Below are 25985 nucleotides of genomic sequence, written 5' to 3' on the forward strand. Positions count from 1 at the left end.
TTTTTAACAGATGTCAATATTAAAAATGTACTATATATCTATGTTAATATCATTTAAACTTAATTTTATAACATATAAAATAGAAAAAGTGTTTATCTGGATAAATAAAATTTATTTAAATATGTGTACCAATTTAATTATATACGTAATAATTACTAAATTTTTAATTACTCAATATATATTTATTATTTCATAATATGTAAACAATATTTAATACTTAAAAATAATATAATATTTATTCCGTGCAAGGCGCGGATCTTAACCTAGTATAGTTTATAACAATTAAATGTGTCTTCGGCTGAAGCAAGACGGCTAATAATTTGCTTAAACGAAATTTTAAGAGACAATGTAGAACTTTATTATAACTTCCGAACATTAGTAATATGTTCGAACTTAAGGAATATATAAAGTCAAATATACATATTTTGATCATTTGATGCATGATGGACTAAAAAAAAGTAGGAAATGCAACCCTAAAAGGAATATAAAGTAGGAAGAAACTGACAGAGATACCCGGAGAGAGGGTCTATCCGTGGGCTGCACCTCTCCTTGGGGATTAGTCTGGACTTCTCCATGGGCTTGGGATACCCCAGGTTAATCAAAAAAAAAAAAAAAAAAAAACTGACAGAGATTCACAAAATGATCCATACACATTAAAGATTAGTGTACCTGTGTCATCCAATATCATTCAATACACAGTATAATAGTTTGCACAAATGTATCCGGTTTATTCTGGATATTCTGTAGAATAAAATCCGTGCACAGCTCGAAAGACCCAATTGGGTAATCAGATCAGATTAAATTACATTAAAAATTATATTTGCTTGAACTATTTACCCAGAGATTACTTTTATAAGCAATCCTTGCACGCACGACCAAACACCATCGAAGATCATAAGGGTTTTATTATGATTTATTAAATATTTCAATAATTTCTTTGTTGGGTAGGTAGCTGGCAATATGATGCCTCCTTAAAATTTAAAATAGCCAAACGACCAGTTTTCTTATTCGTCACAAAATTGTCGTTTCAGTTAACATGTACGCTATTTTGTAATATTAAACCTTTTTTTTCTTTTAGTATTAGTAATATTTTATTGATATTAATTCCAGAAAACGATTTCATGAATGAAATAAGAATCCTATTTACAAAATTTTTTTTGCCTTTTCCAATAGTTCAAAAAGTTTATTATAATTACTTACTAGAGCTTGATCCGTGCGACCGCACAGGTGTTTATGTAACAATTGTATATCATATATTTTGTTACTGTTATTGTTTCGTGTTATGTATATATTTTTAAAATGTGTGTTGGAGCAGTTATGTAACTATACAACAAGATTTGATATATATTTATATATTAATATACTATGTTAGATCAAATTTATATTGACATTTATTTCATATTTAATTGTATAATTGATATGTATTATTAGTATATTATGCATTTGGATCAAACTGAAAATGAGTTACAACTATTCTAAGAACCCAATTGGACGGGATGTAAATTGACCCGTCTATTTTAACTAAATCATGAGAATAAAGTTAATTTTATTTTGCAAAATATGAAGTTGATATTGCTGGAATATTTCTTTTTTTATTAAAAAAAATTGATGATAATATTCCGAAAAGTATATAATAAGGAAGGTTAAAACATAAGTGAATCACCTCTAATATATATGCGAAATATTTTATTGGTAAGTTATAGTAATAAATATTTATTTTGTTTATATACGGTAATGTATACGTATTATAAGACCAAAAGCGTAGAAGCTAACTTTTAAATTGTTTTCATAGTTTAGGTTGTTTCAATAGTTTGTTAATATTTGTTTCAAGAGTTTGCTAATATAGGTATACCTTAAAGTTGATTTAATTACATTTAACTCAAATTTATTTAAGGAAACAACATTAATCTAACTGAAAAAAACAAGCATTAAAATAGAGAATTGAATTTAATTCTTAGTAACATGAAAGTGTAATTAAATTTAAAAATTAAGGGGTATTTTTAATAGTACTTCTCTTTTAGTTATATAGATAAAATTGAATTACTCCCTTCTCTCCTAAATAAAGTGGATAATTCTACTTTTACCACAAATGAAGTACATATTTAACAGTTTAATACTTTAATGACAGATACTGAAATATGAACCTAACTCATCATCTAGTATTTGCAGGGCCGGTCCTGGCTAAGCCTAACGAAACATTCGATTTGGGTTTCCAAATTTTTTTTAATAAATTTATATATACATAAGCTTCCAAATTTTTTTTTAAAAAAAAATTAAGCTCCCAAATTATTGAAATCTTTGTAAAATCATCTTAGACCCCCAAAATTTCAGGATCGGCCCTCACTATTTGACCAAAAATTACCAAGTCAATTGAGGAACCAAGTAAAGGCCACCATAATTCACTTAAATTATAAGAAGATCCGACTTCTTCCTGAAGTATTTTGTTGAAGAAGTTAGTAATACGGTGACATTGGTGAAAACTGTGCGATATTAATGAGGTAAATGAAAAAATTCCTACGAAACACAATTAGAGATCAAGGTGCAACGTGTGTCGGATATTCCTCAGCATCATTTATTCATATTAAATTCCTAGCGAATGTGTTTAGAGTTTAACACTTAAATTAAATTTTTATAAGAAATTCGTGACTTTTTCTTCTGATCTTACCGGTTTAAAAAGTAACTGACGCCCTCGGATCTACTGTTCACAGGGTGGGGGCAAGTGCCCTCAGTTATTTTAAAAATTATTAATTTAGTTGTTATTGATTTTTTTTTTTGCGTCAACTAAAGTTTTTCATTATGCACCCACTTTTTCGTTTCTGAGCCAAAAAAACAACATTTAGATTCAAAAGTTAGAAGTTTGATTCAAATGTTTTAATTTTTCAAAATATTAATTGATACTAAATAAACTAGTATTTTAAAAAGGTAAGACATATCTTTAAATATATAGACCAGAGACCACAAGCTTATATATTTTTATTTGGTCAGTAAATAATTATGCTCTTAGAGCATTTCCAATGTAAAACTCTATTTTTTCTTCTAAAATGGAGTAAAAATAAAAATAGAATAAAATTGCTCCAACCCTATTCCATTTTCCACTCCATAACAGAGTGATGAACAAACAAAAATAAATTACTCTATTTATAGAGTAAATTTATTATGGAGTGAAATATGAAATTGGGTTGGAGCATTCCTTACTTCATATTCACTTTTACTCCATTTTAGAGAAAAAAAATATAGTGGAGATAGAAATGCCCCTAGGAAAAAGATCAATAGAATAATTATTAATTTGGCCCAATAACGTAAAGATGAGTATAGTTACTGTGGTTAGTTTTGTAGTTTAAACTTTTTTTGTTTTTAAGTAAAGAATTACATAAATTAACGAGTTTTACTATTGCATACGTGATTTAGATGAAAAAATATTTTTTTTGTTCTTATTGACTAAAATATTAAATATAATTTTATTTTGGGCAATTGTCAATAATAGCACCTTTTGAAGTTTATGTCTCAAAAATAGCACTAGAAGGAAAAAGTCACAAAAATGACATTCATTAAAGGGTAAAATATCTATAATACCCTTGGTTTAAAATTAAATAAACAAACTAAAATAAATAAAAATAAAAAAAATAAAAATAAATAAAAATAAATAAAAATAAAAAAATAAAAAAATTTTTTTAATAGTTTCAGATTATATGTTTTCAGATTCGAAATTTTTATAATTTTTTAAAAAAAAATTTCAAATTTTTTTTTTTATTTTTTTTTTCAGATTTTATTTTTATAATTAAAAAATACTTTTTGAAACTGTTTTTAAAATTTTTATTTTTTATTTTATTATTTATTATTTATAAAATTTTAAACCCTAATTCCAAAACCCCACCCCTTAACTCTAAACCCTAAGGTTTGGATTAATTAACCCTAGGGGTATAAGTGTACATTACCTCTTTAATGAAACCTATTTTTGTGACTTTGAGCCTTGAGTGCTACTTTGGGAACAAAAACTTGGTTTAGTGCTATTCTAGTCTTTTTCTCTTTTATTTTAGCTATAAAAATATTCTATTAATATACTTACCAATAAAACATATATTATATTATATTATATTATATTATATTATATAAAATATATACATTTTTAAATATTTTAAACTAATGCAGTATACTTATATTTTTGTCTTTAATCAAAATATTTTATATACGATCATTTCAATTGTTTTAAATATACATATATACACGTACGTACGAACTTATATCTCTGTTTAAGTGTTTAGCATATTATATTTTTTGGTAAAAATGTTTAGCATATTATATATCGGAATCATACGTGTTTAATGTTTTCTATAACAACTATGAAATTTGATCATAACTCTAGTATTATAAAGAGCAATTATTTGATGTACCTAAATAAATTTGATTTGGCTGACGATTGGTAGTTGAAGAGAATGTCTTTATGCGTTTATCTATATAACTATTGGCATTATAAGACCATCTAATATTACTCTTCTCTTCTTTCAATATGGCTTTCTGATTTGATTATACTAAACCATACGATTATTACTAGAATCTTTAATATCATATAAAAATTTTGCTACGGTTTGCGTCCGCCTCGTGCATTCGTCTTTTCTCTTCTATTAAATTTCGACGTTTGGTGCATTGATTGATGTAGGACAAAAAATGTATCAAAACAATAGTTTACTAGATTTTGATCCGTGCAGACGCGCGGGTGTATATTTTGAAAAATATGTTGATATTTGTTTTTCATGTAATTATTAGGGTTTTACAAAATGAATCCAAGGAACATAACCGATACCGATCCGAAAATATAGTACCAATCCTTGAACATAAATTGATTAAATATTCGAATTATTCAAAATTTTGTTATTTAGAGAACCAAATTTGATCCGAACCAAAGTATTCGGGTACCCGAATTTATCTAAAAATAGATTTATATACTTATATATATATTAATTATTTTTAGATTTAACGTATATAAGACATTAAGAATTATACTTTTAAATTGGTTTAAATACTTGAAAATATATATATAGATAGTCAAAAGTAAATATCTGCAATAGTTAAAGTATACTCAAATCACCAAAAATACTTAAAATAATTATTGATTCCGTATCCAAAATTTTAAATCAAGCCAATTGATATGTTAAGCTTAGGTATTCTGACATATGTTACTCAAATTTATAGGTAATATATTATTTTATTTATAGATTTTGAGAAATTTAAAATAGATAATGATTTAAAACTTTAAAAATAATTTAAATGGGTTATCCAAACGCGAACCAAACCCGCAAATATCCGAATCAAACTCAAACCAAAATTTAGAAACATCCTAACAGGACTTAAATCTTTGACCCCGAAAATCCGAAACACAAACCGATCAAAACTAAACCCGTATGGGTGCCCAAAATCCCATCCCTATTCATTATTATATATCGTATACTGTCATCATATAATTAATCGTATTTTATACATACCATCATATAAGTAATCATATAATTAATAGTATTTTATACGTACCATCATATAAATAATTACATATACTATATTTTTAAAACTTAATATGAAATATAAAAACCATAATTTGAGTTGGTATTTCAAATTGGGCTTTGTATTGTATTTTTATTATATATATTGACAACATTTTTTTATAATGGTTATTGAAAAATAGTTTAGTAAAAATCCATTTTTGAATATATGTATTATTTTTAATCAATTTTTGATATAAATCAACTTTAAATTATTATTTTGATTTGAAATATGTGTATAAATTTTAAATTTTGTTTTATGGTTAGTTTAGAAAAGAAAAAGTTTTAGGCAATTAAATTGACCAGTTTTCGTATATTTTAAATCTGGCTCAGATAGATAGTTTCTTATAATATGAAGGACTTTTAATTTTTCTTAATAACATAAACCCATTACTTTTTTCCTTAATACTACTATCGTTGTTTCCAAACAAAAATTTTTTTTTTAAAGACTACAATTCATGTTTCCAAACACTCCAAATTTTTTTAATAATCCTATTCAAGTCTCCAAACACTCCAATTTTGTACTTGAGTTTTAATAAGATAGATAAGATCGTATATAAATTTTTTTCTCTAAAATAGAGTAACTTTATAATAGAATTGGATGTTGTTCCAATGGTACTATATTTTAGAATACAAAATAAAATGATAAACAAAAATAAAAAAATTACTCTATATATAGAGTAAAAAATAGGTTTACACTATAGAGTAAAAAATAGAATATTATTGGAGCATTTTTACTCTAAACTCTATTTAGAAGAGAAAATATAGTGGAGTTGGATATGTCCTAAACAACAAATAACACAAACATTAACAAAACGCGACCAATGAACAAAACTGATGGAAACTAGGGTTTTGGCGATTGGTGATACGAGGGTTTTGGGTACGGATGATCTGGACGCAACCATGATGGATGTGGGGGAGAGAGGGAGACCACCAGGAGATCCGCCAGATAAGCTAACCTCATGGGTAGCAAAGGTGGTGGAGACGGCTAAGGGAGGGATGCCAGTCCCGGAGGTTTTGATTCGGTAGAATTTCCGAATGGAGAAGACGGAGAGCCATTAATTACGATCGAGAACGAGGTTTTGGAAGCGATGAATGGAATGTGGAAGCAGTGTATGATCGTTAGGGTTTTGGGAAGGAATGTTCCGATCGTTGCCTTGAACAGGAAGTTAAGGGAGTTATGGAATCCAAAGGGTGCTATGTACGTGATGGACTTACCTCGACAATTCTTTATGGTCAGATTTGAGAAAGAAGAGGAATATCTAGCGGCACTGACAGGAGGACCATGGAGAGCGTTTGGTAGTTATCTCATGGTTATGGCCTGGTCGCCAGATTTCGACCCACTACGAGATGATATCGTAACAACACCAGTGTGGATCAGATTGACGAATATACCAGTGAACTTTTATCATCGATCGATTCTTATGGGGATTGCCAAGGGGTTGGGCAAGCCAATACGAGTGGACTCGACGACGTTAAATTTTGAAAGAGCTCGGTTTGCTAGGGTGTGCATGGAAGTAAATCTAACTAAACCATTGAAAGGGACGGTTCTAATCAATGGTGAGAGATATTATGTAGCCTATGAGGGGTTGTCTGAGATATTTCCAAGGTGTGGTATCTATGGACACTTGGTACATGTTTGTCCACGTATGTTGGCGGAACGTGTCGCGAGTCAAATAACGCAAACAGTGGCAACATGACCGGTTGAGACAGCGAACTTGCAAGATCCACAAATGCAGGAGGAAGGTTTCATAATGGCAAAGGGTTCGCGTAAAGGAGCATCTAGTTTATCTCAGCATACGACAGGTACGGAAAGGAAATCGAATGTGGAGATGAGCAAGAATAACCGTGGGAATCCGAGCAGAAAGGAAGCTGCGACGATGATGTAGTAAGAGAGGATGGGACTTCTCGACAGGAGAATAAGGAGAATCTGAATATGAATGTTCAGAACAGTAAGGGAAAGGGAGCCTTGCAGGAGAAGGCAGTCATGACTTTCGGTAGTAAGGCTGGTTTACCGCCCACATCGCAAACATGGACTAGAGAAAGAGGGCCTGGGAACAAGAAAATGGTGGAGTCAGCTAGGGGAAGACTTAAAAAATTAAATAATAGGCCGATTAGAGGATTGGTGTTTGGTCCGACTAAGGGAGAGATAAGCTTATCGGAGTCTGGGAAGAGACTGAGAGTGAAAAATAGTGAGGCTAGGAGATCTGGTGGAGTCCTCAGAGACAGGGTAGAGGACGGGAGATGTATGCCTGCGCGCCTTCAATTGCGCGATGAGGAATTAGAAAATCCGATGTAAAGTAGTATCAGTGAGACAGAACAAGGCATAGCTGATATACAGACAACTTCCGAGGAGGAGGAGAGGGTGGCATCCCTTGAATGACGGGACGCCCCGGTAATTCGTGTTGAGACTGTGATTTTTATGACGATGAATTGCTTATTTTGGAATTGCCGGGGGGCGAATAAACCCAATTTTCGACGTTCTATTCGGTATATATTGAAGAAGTTCAATACTGATATTCTTGCATTCTTTGAAACGCATGCGGGGGGCGATAAGGCGATGAGAATTTGTCAAAGTTTGAGGTTTGATAACTCCTTTTGTATAGATTCTTTTGGGCAGAGTGGGGGAATATGGCTTTTGTGGAGGGATCAGGCTTGTGCAATCACAGTATTGGGCTCATCTGATCAGTATATTCATGCGAGGGTGGTGTTCGGAACAGAGCTGATGCACATTATCGCGGTTTACGCGGCGCCTACGGTCAGTCGCAGGAGTGGCCTTTGGGGCCAATTGAAAGCTGTGTTAGAGAATATTGATGAGCCGGTCTTAGTAGGTGGAGACTTTAATACTATAGTGAGGCTGGACGAGAGAACATGCGGTAATGGTAGACTCTCTCCGGAATCGCTGGCGTTTGGGGAATGGATCAACGATTCAGCCTTGGTGGATATGGGATTTAAAAGAAGTATGTTTACCTGGAGATGAGGAAAAGACACGCGCAACTTCGTGGCAAAATGTCTTGATAGGGTGTTGTGTAATGCCCAGGCGCGAGTAAGATGGCAGGAGGCTGTGGTTTCCCATCTTCCTTTCTTAGCTTCGGATCACACACCGCTCTATGTTCAGTTGGAGCCGGTACGGAAAGCGAATCCAAGAAGGAGACCGTTTAGGTTCGAAGCGGCATGGCTCAAACATGATTGGTTTAAGGAGCTGCTCGTATCATCATGGAATGGGGAGATGAGTACTCCTGAGGCTCTGGTATCCTTGAAGGAGAAACTCAAGAAATGGAATAAAGAGATTTTCGGGGATGTTAGTATGAGAAAAGAGAAGCTACTTGGTGAGATTAAAGAGATTCAGGAGGAACTGGAGAGCAACCCAAATGATGTGCTGATAGCAAGGGAGGCGGTTTTACAAAAAGAGTTCGACATTGTTCTTGAACAAGAGGAGGTGCTTTGGTACCAGAAATCGTGAGAGAAATGGATAGTTCTCAGAGATAGAAATACAAAGTTCTATCACACAACTACTATTGTCAAGCGGAAGAGAAACAGGATTGAGATGTTGAAAGGTGAAAGTGGTAAATGGGTAGAACAGTCGGAAGAATTGGAGAAGTTAGCAATGGATTATTATAAGAGGTTATACTCAACGCAGGACATATTAATGAATACCGACAAATTGCCACAGCAGGGCTTTAAGGATTTTAAGAGTGATGAGCTGGAGTATTTGATGAAACCATTCTCGGCGGCTGATATGGAGGTTTCAGCTAGATCAATGGGTAAATATAAAGCTCCATGACCGGATGGGTTTCAACCTGTCTTTTACCAGGACTCATGGGATGTGGTAGGGGAATCTGTAGCTCGGTTTGGGCTGGAGTTTTTTGAATCTGGAAAGCTCACGGAGGGGATGAATGATGCAATGGTGGTCCTAATACCGAAGGTTCTCAAGCCAGAAAAGATTATGCAGTTTCGTCCTATAAGCTTATGTAATGTCTTGTTTAAGATAATAACAAAGGCAATGGTGTTGAGGCTGAAGAGACTAATGCCAATGTTAATTGGACCGGCACAAGCTAGCTTCATTCCGGGCAGGCTGAGCACGGACAATATTGTGGTGGTCCAGGAGGCGGTTCACTCGATGCGAAGGAAAAAGGGTAGGAAAGGATGGATGCTTCTCAAACTGGACCTAGAGAAAGCTTATGATAGAATCCGATGGGACTTCTTGGAGGATACTTTGTATGCAGCGAAGTTACCACAAGTATGGATTAAATGGATCATGGAGTGTGTGATGAATCCTGGGATGAGTTTGCTGTGGAATGGAGAGAGAACATAAGCTTTTACACCACAGCGGGGACTTCGACATGGAGATCCTTTGTCCCCGTATCTGTTTGTGTTATGTATAGAGAGATTGTGTCACCAGATCGAATCCTCGGTTGCTAAAAAGGAATGGAAACCGATCAGGCTGTCTAGAGGAGGACCATCTCTGTCGCATATTTGCTTTGCGGATGACTTGATTTTGTTTGCTGAGGCGTCCATAGCACAGATTCGGGTCATACGTAAGGTCTTGGAGAGCCTCTGTGGAGCGTCTGGACAGAAAGTCAGTTTGGAAAATTCACTAAATTATTACTCTGAGAATGTGCACAGTGATCTTGCCAGCGCTATAAGCCATGAAAGTGGGATTAAAGGTACTAAGGACTTGGGGAAGTACTTGGGTATGCCTGTTCTGCAGAAAATGATTAATAAAGAAACTTTTGGCGCAGTGATTGAGAAAGTTTCGTCTAAACTGGTTGGATGGAAGAGGAGATTCTTGAGCTTAGCGGGGAGAATAACCCTTACGAAATCAGTTCTATCATCACTCCCGGTTCATACCATGAGCACGATAGCCCTACCCGCATCGAGTTTGAATCAACTGAATAAGATTGCCAGGTCTTTCATTTGGGGCAGTACAGATGGGACGCGCAAACAGCATTTAGTGTCTTGGGAGAGAATCTGTAAACCGAAGAGGGAAGGTGGGCTTTGTATACGGTTAGCTAAGGAGATGAATGTTGCTCTACTAGCTAAACTTGGATGAAGAATGCTGAATACAAAGGATGGCTTATGGGTGAATATCTTACGTAAAAAGTTCCGTGTGGGAGAGATTGACGACGCTTCTTGGTTGGTACCTCAGGGGAGGTGGTCGCCAACTTGGAGAAGTTTGGTGATGGGAATTCGAGAGGTTGTGGCTCCAGGAGTGAGTTGGATACTGGGAGATGGTCGAAAAGTTCGGTTCTGGAGAGATAGGTGGTTGCTGAATGAACCATTGGATGCTTTAAGTTTGGTAGATATACCGGAGGAGTTAGTGGAAGCGAAAACTCGAGACTTATGGCAACAAGGTATTGGGTGGACACTTCAACAGATTGAGCCGTATACATCGTTGCAGAACCGGCTTCGGTTAGCCTCCTTGGTGATCGATGATGTGACTGGAGCTCAGGATAGAATGTCATGGGGAGAAGCTAAAGATGGACTATTCTCTGTAAAATCTGCGTACGCATTCTTAACCAGAGACGCAGCTTCGAGACCAAACATGGAGGAACTATACAGTCGAGTGTGGCGTGTTACGGCACCAGAATGGTAACTCATCAAGTTATCATGACGAATATGGAGCGTAAAAGATGACACATAAGCGATAATGGTATATGTCCGCTATGCAAAGCTGGTGATGAGACCATTCTCCATGTTCTTCGCGACTGTCCGGCGGCTGTAGGACTATGGAGGAAACTTGTGATCCCAAGTAGACAACATAGATTTTTTAACCAAACCTTATTTGGATGGTTATATGAAAATCTCGCACATGACAAGTCAGCGAACGGAGACCAATGGCCCTCTTTATTTGCGTTGACAGTGTGGTGGTGCTGGAAATGGCGATGCGGTTATGTCTTTGGGGAGATAGGGAAGTGCCGAGACAGGGTGAGGTTTGTGAAGGATAAGGCTCAGGAAGTGATAAAAGCGAACAAAAAAGTAAGAGAGCAGTCGGCCATTAGAGTACATGTTGAAAGGCAAATCATATGGTATATACCGGAAAATGGATGGGTAAAGTTGAACACTGATGGAGCTTCTAGAGGGAATCCCGGCTAGCTACGGCAGGTGGAGCTTTACGGGACGAACAGGGACGATGGATAAGAGGCTTTGCGCTAAATATCTGTATCTGTTCAGCTCCATTGGCAGAATTGTGGGGTGTATACTACGGCTTGTGCATAGAATGGGATAACGGTATTCACAAGCTTGAGGTGGAGGTAGTCTCGAAGAGTGTGGTGGATTTTCTTAAGACAGAGATTCATGATTCTCATCCCTTGTCCTTCCTAATACGTTTGTGCTATGGCTTCGTATCAAGAGACTGGATAGTCAACATTTCACATGTGTATAGGGAGGCTAATCGTCTAGCAGATGGGTTAGCTAACTATGCGTTTTCTTTACAGTTTGGATTACATTTCTTTGATTCTGTTCCGGAGCATGTTGCTCCTATTCTGTTGGAGGATTTGAACGAGGTTGTGAGGACTCGGCAAATTTACCTGTAGTTTGTTTTGATTTATTAATAAAAGTAGGGGACCTTTTCCCCTGCATCCTACCAAGAAAAAAAAACAAATAACACAAACATTTTTTAATGGATATAAGAAATGAAATATACAATAGAACAGATTTTGATCAAATCAAAGACTAGAAGAATATGACCTACTAACTTTTTCTAATGTAGTCAATATATATGCAATTTCTATATATTTAAGTGATTTTGCCCGTATCATTTGATGGCCGGAACTGAGATCCAATCGTCCATGGCTAGTCACACAATCGAAAACTGATTATATCCTTTCTCAAAATTAAAGGTTTATTGTAATCATATTAAACAGTGTTTATAAGAAATGAATTTTCTTAGTCTAAAATATCTGAGGTGTCGGAGTTTTGACGAATATATGGTTTGTATAATTTTTATGTTTATTTTGGATCAAAATGCTTTTGTATAAATTGAAAGCAGGTTGCATCTCTAGCTAGGTCTCATTCTTATTATACAACTCTGTGGTGTACTTTTGTATAAATAGACTTCGTCTACTCTAATGCAATATGAAATTTATTTATATCCTATTATTTTCAAACATAATCCGATCCACCATTATTTTGTCATTTGATTCAAATGTAACGAAATTTAACCGACGTAACAAGTTATTTGAATATAATAAACTATAGAGATACTTACAATACAGTGTTAAAGAAAAAGATACATACAATAGTATTTCCAACATCTACTTTCAAGATAAAGATATACATACAATAATTTTTAGAAATAATTATTTGCAACCTTTACGAATAATAATTGAGTTCTCTTCATATTATGGATGTGTTACATGTGCATATTTCTTAGATATCTTTGAGTTGTATTCTTTGCAAATAAACACTGCTAAAGTGCTAAGTAAATAAGTCTATTGTTTCGTTGTTCATTCTCGTTACAAGTTATGCCACGAGATACTATAGCAAACAAACAAGAAATGATCTTAATGATCATGATTCATGGCATCATCATTTTGCTACTTCGTGTGTTTCACAAATCTCATGATTTTGATGGACTCTTTGAGTAATCTTGTTTTGGAGTATCTAAAATTAGTTACCAACGGTGGACTAGTGATTTAGTGTTTAGAGTTGGTTTCATTATGCTTCTAGTTCGATTATCATTGAAAATGCGGATTTACGTCATGTTTCGGTATTACCAACTGTTGCATCCTAGAGAACTGTTGCATCCTAGAGAGATTAGTCAGGTCTAAGACACGTATATACTCTCCCGGTTATTCAAAAAAAAAAAATCTAAAATTAGTAGATAAAATACTGAGAAGGGTGACTCTAATACAAAAATCAAACGCTCAAGAATTTTCATTTCTTCAGAAGACTAAACAGAAAAGAATTTTATTTGAAAGAGCAGTAATATATTTTTCTTTGACATAACTATCCAAGAAGTTAAGTTTTGAATAGATTATGACATTCCAGATACATTTAATGTGGTTATTTGACACAAGTATTATATTTTTCTTTTCATGTCCAGTTACATATTGACAGGCTATTTATTTATATAGTATGAGTTAAATTTTTGAAACTAATCAAATACATAGAAACATGCATCTATCAAAAAATTAATATGGTTTACATTGGATATTCTTCACCAACTAATTCTATATTTTGATATAGTGTTTTCTTAACCTGTTAGATTAGAATTGACTTTTGTTTTCATCTCCTATTAAATTAGAATTGACTTTTGGTTCAAGGTATAATAAATACATTTGTATTTTAAAACAGCTTAGTAGAAAATTATATATGTATAGATTTTTTATCAAATGATATATTCAACAATATTAAAAAATCGAATTACAAAATGGTTAACGGGAAGCCATTTTCATTTTCCATCTCCAGGTATATGGAAGACTTAAATAAAACTATGCACACGTTATAAGAGTTTCATATATGTACAGAGGTAACAGTATAGTCTAGTTATATTTTCGTATCATTTGACAACAAAGATAATATATGTTACTACCCTGACAACTTATGTCTTTTGTTTTTGGTAAAAGATTCCATAATGATTCTACCGAGCTTTTTTTTTAATTATAAAATGATTTCCAATTTCATATAGAATAATCATATATATACAGACATATAACAATAATATGTGCCATTATAAGAAAAATAGTACCCAAATATGAGTTTACATCAACTTTCTACTTCTTCTTTTTTTGTCATCCAATTTTCTACTTCTTGTATCACAAATCTTATGACTTTAATCAACTATTTAAGTAAGTTCTTTTGTAAAATTTGAAACTAATTAATAGAAAACATATTCAGAGAGGTCGAGCTGATACAAAACAAACATACACACATTTTTCATATATATTCTAAATTGTGAAAAGTTTTTATTTGAAAGAGCAGTAACAATTACTATTTCTTAATTTTTGCATACTTTTCAAGAAGTTAGGGTTTGGATAGATTGTGACATTGCAGATACATTTAGCGCGATTAGTTGACACAAGTATGAAAAAACAAATCATGTCCATATAGCTATTTTGGATCTTGACAGATTAGTTTTTACAATATTATTTCTAAAATTAATCAAATACATAAAATATGCATCTATCAGAAAACAATACAGTCTACAATGGATATTCTTCACCAACTAATTATATATTTTGATGAGTGTTTTGTTTTCATAACTTAGTAAATTACGATTGACTTTTGTTTTTCATCCTATATTAATTATAATTGACTTTGGTTCAATGTTTGTTAATTAATGTATTTACGGTTTAGACTTGTTAACAGATAAGGCGAAAAGCTCACAACAAAAATAAACGAATTACAAAAGAGCTAATTAACGGGAAAAGTCATTTTCTATTCCAATCTCATGGTATTTGGAGAATTTTTTTTTTTTTTGGAGACTTGAACAAAACCATGCACAAGTTATAAAAGTTCCATGTATATAATAGAGGTAACAGCAAAGTCTATTTATATTTTTTTTAATCAGTTGACACCAAAGCTCATAAATGTTACCGTTCCTTATTGATTATAAATTTTCTGTCCTTGTCTTAACTTCTCCTTCTAATTACTTTGATAGTTTTTTTTTTTTTTTTTTACAATTTGAAAGATTTGCAATCGCATAGAATATCAATCTGAAATAATTTGACAACTATACTGAAATCTTCCCCGCGTCATATAGTTTTGTTTGGATATTAATATTTCCTAAGCTCTAGTGAAACAAGCATAAGCAAATAACAGTCTGGGCCTATATAATTAACATATTGGCCCAGTATAGTTAATGGGTTTTCTTTTTAGCCCACTCGCATTTGATTATATGCGTCGTCGCCTAAGAAATCTAGGGTTTTCCAAATCTTCAACGAGTGTTTTTAAACGCCGTTCGCCTCGTCTTCTAGCTATTCACGACTGAGCATTCGAAAAAATCATGGGGTTTGCTGCGATTTGGAACTCTCATCCCAAGAAGTACGGGCCTGGTTCCCGCACCTGGTATTGCCTCTGTTCATCTCCTCTCTCTTTTTCGTATTCTTTTTGATCTGTTTAGTCTAGAGAATTAGATTTGACTCCCATATGTTCTGATTCATGTTTGTCTACCCTGACTGATTTACCTTTTATGGATCTGATCTTCTAATTGTTGGTAGTGGTGAAGTTTTCGTTATGTAGTTGTTATGATTGACTTAATGAAGCTTTGATGTTCTGTTTAGTTATGTGTGTGTAAAGGTGGACACTTGTTGTCGTTGTCGGGAGCATATCTATCTTGATCTGTTTCGTAACCTTATCCTGAAGATTTAGACTTTTGCTTGAATGATCAACTGTAAAATGTTATCTTGATTGCTTCCGTGGGAGTAACCTAGTTTTGTAATCGTAGCATTTGTTGATGGTATTGAGGGATCTAACTAAAAGATTTGGATTTGTGTAGCCGTGTGTGCGGAAACTCGCATGGGCTAATCAGGAAGTATGGTCTTAACTGTTGTAGACAGTGCTTCCGCAGCAACGCCAAGGAAATCGGATTCATCAAGGTAAAAATTTGTTGATGATGCTAAACAGATGCTCTCTTCTCTATACAATTGCTTGTGTTTTTGTTTTCCTCTCGCTTAACTTCCTTTAAAAAAATAACTAATATTCCTCTGGTTTTGTCTTTGCAGTACCGTTAAAGATCTGGGGTTGTTGATGCCGTTGCAGTCATTTTGTTTTTCTTTTAAGCTTTTGAGACTTTAATATTGTAATGCATCTTATAAATGTTCTATGGTTTATGCAATACATTTGAATTGTTGAACATTTTAGCTTTCTTGCATTCATCCAAAATCTTTGGTTCTGCAATTTGATCATCGGGTGGATTGGAGTCTCTTTACTTTTTGATGTGTGTTTTACCTTGTTTATCGTTCTTTCTTTAAGAACTATAATCTGTCTAACTAAGCAGAGTTTACAATATTGGTTGATCGCTAAAAGACACTAGTGAACCATGGTGAGACCAATGAATTAATTCATTCACCGACATCATCAAAATCAAACAAATAAATCTAATAATCAGTGAAACGTAAGAGAATTTAACTTAACTACTCATCATCAATTATCAAACAAATACATCTGAAAATCACTTAAAACATAAGAAGAATTAACTTAATCACCCATCAATCATCATGGGATTACGAACTCTATACAAGAAGCTATTTCCCTTCCAAAAAATAAAATAACTAACACGTGTAGAATTGTCCAAAGTGCCCAAAAAAAAAAAAACTCGCACGTGTGGGATGGTCTTTAGTTCCCACTTTCTCACGTACGAACAAGAACCCGGCGAAACAACGAACTAAACAAAAAGCACAAAGGAGAAGACTTTGAGGAGATTAAAGAGATCCCCTTTTACTTCCTTCTCCGAATCTCCAGGTACGCCTTCACAATTGAGGTTATCAAGATCTTGAATTGAGTCTTACTTCAATCTAATTCTTGGTTCGCTCCATCTACAGATGGGATCCGATCAAAACCCTTCCCGGTCCGATACATCGGAGATCAAATCCCTAATCTACCGGCAAATCGGAACCCAAAGAGCCGACAGTTACTTCCACCAGCTCGGGCGTTTCTTCGCCGCGAGGATCACCAAGCCCGAGTTCGACAAGCTCTGTCTCAAAACCATCGGCAGGCAACACCTCTCTCTCCACAACCGTCTCATACGCTCCCTAATCAAGAACGCTACCGTCGCCAAGTCGCCTCCTTCGAGGTACGTGAAGAAAGGTGGGAGCTTTGGTAGGTTGAGCAATGGGAAACAGAGCATCCGTAGGAAGTTTAGAGACAGGCCGAGTCCTCTTGGTCCGCTTGGGAAGCCTCAGAGTGTTACTACTACCACCACGAGTGCTACTGAGTTGATGTCTCTAGGGAGCAGACCTCCTTTGGAAGTTGAGGAAGGGGAAGAGGTCGAGCAGGTTGCTGGGAGGAGTCAGAGTGTGACTGCTCCTCTCGGCGTTGGTATGAGTCTCAGGAGGAAGGCTGTGTCGTGTAGTGGTTTTAACACTTGTCAGAGCAGCGGTGAGTTGCCGGATACGAGGACGCTGAGGAGCAGGTTGGAGATGGAAGGGGTTAAGGTGTCTATGGACTCTGTTAGTCTTCTTAATAGTGGGCTTGATGTGTTTATCAGGAGGTTGATTGAGCCTTGTTTGAGTTTGGCTAGTGCCCGATGCGGTGGGAATGGACAGCAAAGGAGACGGGTTTCTTCGTGTGTGTCTATGTCTGATTTTCGTGCTGGTATGGAGTTGAATCCACAGGTTCTTGGAGAAGAATGGCCTATACTGCTGGAGAAGATATGTTCGCGTGCTTTAGACGAGTAAAGAGTTAGCAGAAGGGACATAGATTAGGTTACTATACATAGCATTTGATACAACTCATTAGCTATTACCTGAACCTATAATTGGGTTTGTTGTTTTAGTCCATTGGAAAGTAAAAAGTTGTTTAGATGGTTCAAGTTTACAAGCTTTGAAGAGAAGAAGTTGGGTCTCTGGTGTTGTACAAGTTCATGTAGCAGAGTGAGATTCAAGTAGAGGTTTTAAAGTAGACGCCTTGTTGTTTGACTCTTTTTTTTCTTTTTCTTTTCCTTTCTTTGCCCTCTGATGTAACAAAATTTAATAATGAAAGCAGAAAGGAACATTTCACTTTTTTGTTTGATATGTATGGTCAAAGTTGATAGTAGCTAAGAAGCATACATGTCACCAACTATTACATAAAAGTATGAACGCCAAGCTGGTTAAATCTAAGAGTGATATCCAAATGCTGTGTTCTTCAAAGTCTTTACATTTACTCTGAAATCTTCAGAGAAAAACCAAAGAATGTAGAAGAAGGCTCTGCTTCCTTCCTTCCTTTTTGACTAACATAATTGAATTCTCCATATAGATAAAAGTTGGGCGTGTGAGAAGGGTTTGCAACAGAGCTGTTTCAACTAGCAATGGCAGTTGGTTTCTCACGTCCTGCCATGTAAGTTATGTAGATTGTCCACAGATACGAAAACGAGTTGCTCACAAGTGGCTGCAGACAAGAAGAAACCCATCATCGAGTTATTTAGTACACAAACTCCAGATAAGACAGCATGAAGATAATAAAATGATTTTCTTGAACCAAAACAGATGAAGTGGTAAGTTACCTGTAAATGAACTGGAAAGAACTTGAATGTAATAAAATCACACATAGGCCAATACATGACACCGTTCATCATCGTGGGAAGTAAATCTCTTTTCAACCTAGCAATTATCTCTGATCCGTTTTCACCTAAGAAAATAAATTGAATATTAAGACAAGCCTAGGATCATAATTAACCAACAATCACAATTCAAGAACGAAACCAACAGCAAACAAACTGCTCAGTTATTTGAAAGGTTACCTTGTAGGGCTGCATTCAATGAGAAGAAAATAACATTCATTGTAGGACCATAAACCGTCTGTCCCATGGCCATTTTCTTAAACGTGGTGATCAGATCTCGCTTCGGGAAGAGTCTTGACATAAGATTGAACCAATAGTGAAGCGTAGGACCTAAGATCAGTAACCCATACCCTGCCATCCTTGCTGTTCTTACAAAGTCATAAGACTCAGAAGAAGCTTGAGGAATTGACTGTGTGAAAACATCCAAAAGTCATTAACTCTCCAAAGTCCCATTATTCAATAAGCCAAGAATCACAACAACAACACAAACAGTCAAACACAAAGAAACGTAGCTAACTAAGCTTACCTGTGAAGACAAATCAGCGGCTATGTAGATAAGAGAAGACGTGACGGACTTAGTCAGAACCGGCCGTGTTTTCAACATGCTCATATACCATCCCATGAACCCTGTCTTCACAAACGACGCCGTAGAGGCTGTCGAGGAAGAAGAGGAAGAGCAGAAACAGGAGATCAACGAACGAGGAGGGACTCTGCCTTCCTTTGATCTCCCGAGAAGCTGCGGCGTACGAAAATAAGGCCTCGGTTGAAATCGCCGGACGTCTCCTCCTCGTGGTAAAAGATCGAGCTTTCCGAGAGGATTCGCCGTGGACGTTCGGTGTGAACGTAAGATCCGAGCGGCGTCGGAGGCAGCGTTTCTGAACAATGCGCCGGTCATTGCTCGTGATGTAGCTCCGAGGGTTTCGGGGAAGGGTTTTATATATAACGGCGGAGGAGGAGAAGAAGAAATAGAACAGAGCTCTCTGTTTTGTAATAAAGAAAAAGAGTTAATCAGATGCAATATTTTCGCGAGTATATTATATGTACTTCTACTCGCGCCTTATACCATAAGTCCATAATTATTCTTAATAAATACTATATTATACTGCATTTTTCTAGAGACGTTGAGGAGTTTCCGAGATCTTTTCCAACAGAAAATGACGCCATCAATATTTTCATATACACAATCATCGATTATTTTATCATATGACAAGACAACACATTGATTAGCAACTCAATATATTCGATAAGTCCATCCTAAATTTAGTTTTTCATTCGCTTGTCTGAATAATCGCCTTTTGTTATTGGTCTTTTGGTATAATGAAATATGAAAACGACGTGAGTTCATTAGAGAAAATTGTACCTAATAAAAAATTCACAACAAAAATAGCTATGTTGAGTAGGGATAGGCGTTTAGGTATCCGTTCGGGTCGGGTATGTCAGATTTTCGGATATTTTGGTATAGAGGTATAGAACCAGTTCGGGTATTTCTGTACTTCGGATCGAGTTCGGATACTTTTAGTTCGGATTCGGTTATTTCGGATCGGATTCAGATATTTAGATTTAAAAAAAAACAAAGTTAAATTTTCATTTCTCAAAGTATTTAAAAATATAACTTTCCCTTAACTAATTTTTTTATTTTTAATAGATTGAATAGTTAATAGATCTGAACATAACATTTTGAAACTAAAAAACATTAATTTGATTATTTTTCAAAAAATTTGGATGTAACGTTTTGTTAATTCTTGAAATAAAAAATTTGATATGCATTATTAAGTGAGTACCAAATCATTTTCTCCGTAATTATATATATATTATATGAACTTAAAATATGTATAGTATGAATATAAATATTTTATATAAAATGAGAGATGTAAATTATAAATATAAGATTAATTATACATATGTTCGGTTATTTTTGGATATCTATTCGATTTTGGATATTACCCGTTCGAGTTCGGATATCCAATTTTTTCTAATTTAATACCCATTCGGATATTCTACTACTTCGGTTTGGATTTCGGTTCAGGTTTTTTGGATCGGGTTCGGATATCACTTCGGATATTGGGTAAAATACCCACCCCTAATGTTGAGTGTAAATTGCATGATGCATCCTGCAAAGCGCGTGATCCAGAAAAGTTGGACGGGTCAAAAACCAAACGTCCCCAAACTATTTTTAGGTTGTGTAGTTTCTTGGCTGTCTAAAAGTCGGGTTCACATTGGCTCCGTCGATATCATGGTCTCTGACACGTACAACTTTACTCTGTGACACTAACTTTAGCAGCCGCCACCTGTTACTACGACATTCCCACATTTGAGCCACTTGTTGGCGTATTTTTTGGTTTGACCAAACTTTCACTAAAAAGTAAGAAGTCCAAAATGTGATTGAAGCGAAGCCCAATAACCTAAGCCCAGTCACTAAACCTCTTTTGTTCACTCTTATTTATATATAAATATATTAACCAAAAAAAACATTGGAAGTAGATGCTAAACAATAACAAAACTAATAGACAACATTAACATAAAAACCTCTCTCTAGGAAAAAACCTCTTACTTCTCTCTAGATCTCCAGCCGTAAATAGGGTTTTCCGGCCGACGGCGTGGACTTCCACAGCCACCGTCGGTCCGGTTTTCTTTTGATTTCTACATGCATATCTAGTTCGCCCTCTGTTTTTTTCTTGAGTTTCCGATCGTTTTTTTTTTGTTCCGGGTGATGGAGGCTTCATCAGATCCATCGGCGCCGGCTTATGATTCCGGAGATGGAGGCTCTTTATGCTCTGTGCTGCCCGCTTTTGTCTACAGTCCTATCGTCTTTTACCCTTTGAAGACGAAGCTGTTTGGTGGTGAAGATAAGGGATGGTTTGTTGATTTAAACTCGTCAGTGGTGTTTGAAAGCTCGGGATGAGATCTCGAAACAGTTTTGATGGATGCTCTTCGTAAAAATGAGCTCAGGTGAAGGAAGTGTGTGTTCTAGGTTCTGGTGGCTCCGACGAAACGAGGGTTTTGGTCGTGTTCCGGTGTTGACTCGAAGCGGTGACGGTCAAGATGAGTGGAAGGGACACGTGTCTCCTCGTTGGTGAGGATCTTAACACGTGTCTGTGGCTCTTGACGCGTGGACCTGAAATCGTTCGGATTTTCTCGTTTTGGGTTTTAGGCCTATTTCGTCTTCTCTGTACTGCCCTTATGTTTGTGGGCTTTATGTTGTTATGTGTAATATGGGCTTCGGTCTTGTACTCTCTGAGCTTCGGCCTTTTATAAATAAAAGATGGCAAGAAAAAAACAATAACAAAACTAACAGCAGTTGATGTCAGTAAGTATTTTTCTTTTTATTAGAAACCTTGAATATGTATATATGGTTCTCATCTATACCCGTGTATTTCAATTCGTTTCTTTTTGGGCAAAGCGCTAAAAAGTCGTGATAGTTTTAGTGTTTGGCTCTGCTTGATTTTCACATAACAATCCTTAACCATCTTTCATGTGTTTAGCTTTTGAGGGTACTTACTTTGCTGTAAAATGCTAAGAGATGTATTATCGACAAAATAATAATAATATAAAAGGTTTAGATTTACTAATCCAGGTTTGCTTACCACCAAAATTTGATTCTTAAATGTCGCCATATAAATCGCATATTTTACCCAAAAATAATTGCAGAAGGTATAGAAAAAAAAACAATTCGCTAAGAAACATCCTACTATATAAAAGCTACTAATTTTGAGGCTTCTTAAGAGTGCCACATAGGATAAAATATTCTCTACCAATCAAACTACCACGTCATCGCGAATGTTTAGATGATGAGTCTCAAACTATCCAAAACCATCAAAATAGTCAACCCATTGTATAACTTATAGCTTCCTTTTCTTTAGCCTACTTGCCTCAGACGTCTCCAGCGACTCCAAATCTGTTCGTCTACCCAACTTCACCGGTGTAACTCCTACAACTACAACAATGGCACTTCAATGCTCCATTATAACTCATCAAGTGAAGATTCTTTGTACCTCTCCACATCCCTCTTGCCCAGTTCCTTAAATTTGATTTGTCACAAAAAGTTAGTGCATGAGATAGTTTTTGAAATTCAAATAATACTAGGTGTTTTTCTGCACCATGTGCAATGATAAATTTTTTAAAAGTTAAATTATATTTAAAATGAAATTTATTAATATTATATATTTTATTATTTTTGACTAATATTTAATATAAAGTTGACTATTTTTGAGACTATATTGTTTGCTATTGTGATCAACACCTTTTTACAGTACTCTGTTTATATTTTTTTTTTATTAGTCATCTTCTTGTTATTTTTTTCTTTTTGGTAAAATGATTAAAAAAAAAAGACTGAAGCTAAAATTAATCTTTTTGTTCTTGATCATTCACGTTATCTTCAAAGTTAATAACATAACCAACGTAAATGATCGACGTTGAGATTACAGCTTTTCTGATTTTTACTATTCTAATGTTCAATATAATTTGAATATTCTCTTTGTTTTATAATATAATGGTTTAAAAGTATTTTTTGTTTCACTATATAAATTGTTTTTATATGTCAATGTAACTTTATATTTATTGGATATTGTGTAGCCAATTAAATTATGTAAATTACTGTGTAATTGATTAAATTTATATATTAAATGACAGATTTCTAAAGTAATAACTTTTAAATATTTCATATTTTAATTAAAATTGATTACATTTTGAAACATATAGAGTAATCTATAAACTAACTCTATATAGATATGATGACAAAATTGTAAACTGGTCTCATCTTGAATTTCTCTCATTCTGTGCATTCCTAATTGGGAGGAGATAATCAACATCTAATTTTATGTTACTCTCAGTATATTAGAAATACTCGAACCTTAAACCAATTAAGGATGATGTAAGGAAGGCATAAAGATGTATTTCCAGTTATCACAAATATAGAATCAATTGACAACAACTTAATTATGTCCAGAATAAGACAACATAGAAGAGTTTCCATACCTTCTAATATTATAATATCTCACTATATTATTGGTTAAATCAGTTTTCTCTAGTACAAATACTCACTCAATTCTTAGAGTTTAAGCTTTTCTATCTGATGATATTAGTAGTTTGATCCAAAAAAAAGAAGAAACAGTCGAACTGTACATTATAATTGGAGAAAGAAAACAAACAAAAATCAACCGGAGACTTTTAAGGTATATGAAACAAAAATTGGAAATATCAATTCTCAGCATTTAAAGAACATTGCAATAAAATTGTAAAAATACAAAATAAAACAAAAAATACACAGAAAAAAGATTTAGTATAATAAAATCATAATATAATTTCCATAATTGATAGTACTCAGCTACACTAAAAAGTCTAAATTTACAACATACACAGTTTTATTTACATCTTGAAACCTATTATCTAATTAAAATGATTCTAGAAAAAGTGCCAGCACGAAGAGTTAAAAAATATACAATAAAATATAATACATAACGTTAAAAATACATGATCACTGATCACTAAAAAAACATGTTAGTAGTAATAGAAATGAGATGACAACACATTTATTAAAACCATAGAACGACACGCAATAAGGTGTTATTAAATATACAAATTACAAATTAAATATGCTCAACGCAAACACACATAAAAATGAGACATCATATTTGGATATATTTAAATAAATAATTTTAAATATATTATATTCTTGATAATTTTAAAATTACTTAAAAAGAAACTAAATTATTAAAAAAGATATACAAATAAAAATAAAGCAATATTTTGTAACGTCAAAATGATAAATGAATAAAAAATATAGTATGTTAATAAAATAGATTTTAGATTTTAAAGACTTCTAATTCATGTAATATTACAAAATTCAAAATTTGTTTATTACAATTAATATTTTACATTAGATATATTAAAATAATATTCTAGATCGTTATTCAATTGTCAGTTTTCAACTATTACACGTTAAAAAATATTATTAAGTACACTTTTTTTTAAAAGGAGGTTTTATATTTTAAGTAGGTTATTGGAGTACTTTTTCTTTTCGTAAATTTATTCGAGATGAGATTCCGATCTTTTAAACTAAGATAATTTGTGTTCTATACATAATTATATTTTTTTTACATAACTCTAAAATCTCGGACTTGATTCTTCATATTTTATTAGTGAATTGTGTTACATATAATAGAAATATTTACTTCAAACTAAAAATATTAAAAAAATCAAATTTAAAAATTAGTTATATATAATTTAATATAGAAAAATTTACATACAAATAAAAATGATAAATGTAACAAATTTAAATATATTATCCGCGCGTAGCGCGGAAAAAGGATCTAGTTAAAAGGAAAAAGGACTTGTCAGAATAGTGGTATGGTCAAAATTTGATAGTAGGAACTTACATTTTTTACTAACTCCATTTTATTTTCATCAACTGCAAACTAGATGCACTATTCACACACACTCTTCTTCGAATCTTAACATTGATTTCATATATTTGTTATGATAGGAATTGGTTCTTAATAGTCCAAGGAAACAATAATATTAGGAATTAGATTCTTCATGGAACAATGTTAGGTGAAGGTAATCTACTCGTTGTTGGCCAAATTAGTAGGAAAAGAAAATTTGCAAATCATGATGTGACGTTGGGGACCGAAGAGATCAAGCTCAAGAAGGTGGGAGGAATAGTAGTAGATACTATAGTTTGTTCTCAATCAACATTGGATGTAGTCGTTGATCAAGATCAGCATCGAGTTAGATTTCTTGGTTCGTTTGGTTGTTTTCAATTGGAGATTGACATGGCAGCAAACAACTGTTCAACTTGAAAAAAAGTTCATGGAGTTCTCAGACGTCTCATCTGGCTCCTTCTGTTTTCAACACAAACACTCCTCATTGGTGGAGGCCTGATAGTGAGAGTGTATTTGAGACATATTCATTGTTATGATGAAGAGAATAATAAGTTTTCACTCGTGGATGGATATAGTATTCTTGCTAAGCAGATTCTTTATACAGCTGTCTCTGGTGCTGGAAATCTTTTAGCATTTAGCAGGAACAAAACGGTGGAAATTCAAGGTGTTGCTACGCTGTTCACAGAGGAGATAAAGGTGGAAAAGCTGGGAGGTAAAGTTGTTGCAAGTCTGCTCTGGTCTAGCACGACATCAAACTTAGATTAGTCTCCAGTTCTCAGTTTTCTTGGTTCTACCCATGTGACCAAATATATAGCAATCAAGTCCTAAATATGATGTTAGATTGATGCATTTTGTGTAGTTCTTTGTCTT

General features: G+C 34.1%; 5 protein-coding genes across 5 annotated transcripts; 4 read left to right on the plus strand and 1 right to left on the minus strand.

The window, feature by feature from the left end:
* Positions 1-6368: 6368 nt before the first annotated feature.
* On the plus strand, positions 6369-7420 carry LOC106442872. Its single transcript, XM_013884502.1, has 3 exons — positions 6369-6545; positions 6644-7162; positions 7271-7420. Exons 1-3 carry the CDS (start codon positions 6369-6371, stop codon positions 7418-7420), a joined length of 846 nt encoding a protein of 281 aa, XP_013739956.1.
* Positions 7421-7467: 47 nt separating this feature from the next.
* Positions 7468-10584, plus strand: LOC106442870. The gene is made up of 7 exons (XM_013884501.2): positions 7468-7777; positions 8138-8469; positions 8572-8970; positions 9058-9295; positions 9365-9456; positions 9520-9817; positions 9917-10584. The coding sequence occupies exons 1-7, from the start codon at positions 7468-7470 to the stop codon at positions 10582-10584; spliced, it is 2337 nt and encodes a 778-aa protein (XP_013739955.2).
* Positions 10585-15343: 4759 nt separating this feature from the next.
* LOC111214335 (40S ribosomal protein S29) lies at positions 15344-16331 on the plus strand. The gene is made up of 3 exons (XM_022717046.2): positions 15344-15542; positions 15973-16072; positions 16199-16331. The coding sequence occupies exons 1-3, from the start codon at positions 15481-15483 to the stop codon at positions 16205-16207; spliced, it is 171 nt and encodes a 56-aa protein (XP_022572767.1). The 5' UTR covers positions 15344-15480; the 3' UTR covers positions 16208-16331.
* A 459-nt stretch (positions 16332-16790) lies between these two features.
* LOC106441149 lies at positions 16791-18206 on the plus strand. Its single transcript, XM_013882957.3, has 2 exons — positions 16791-16937; positions 17018-18206. The coding sequence occupies exon 2, from the start codon at positions 17018-17020 to the stop codon at positions 17870-17872; it is 855 nt and encodes a 284-aa protein (XP_013738411.1). The 5' UTR covers positions 16791-16937; the 3' UTR covers positions 17873-18206.
* On the minus strand, positions 18171-19757 carry LOC111214336 (PXMP2/4 family protein 4). Its single transcript, XM_022717047.2, has 4 exons — positions 19262-19757; positions 18916-19144; positions 18679-18803; positions 18171-18563 (listed from the first exon to the last, which is right to left on the minus strand). The coding sequence occupies exons 1-4, from the start codon at positions 19628-19630 to the stop codon at positions 18474-18476; spliced, it is 813 nt and encodes a 270-aa protein (XP_022572768.1). The 5' UTR covers positions 19631-19757; the 3' UTR covers positions 18171-18473.
* Between the last annotated feature and the right edge of the window lie 6228 nt (positions 19758-25985).

Source organism: Brassica napus, chromosome A3 (assembly GCF_020379485.1).
Source record: "Brassica napus cultivar Da-Ae chromosome A3, Da-Ae, whole genome shotgun sequence".
Classification (NCBI taxonomy): Eukaryota; Viridiplantae; Streptophyta; class Magnoliopsida; order Brassicales; family Brassicaceae; genus Brassica; species Brassica napus.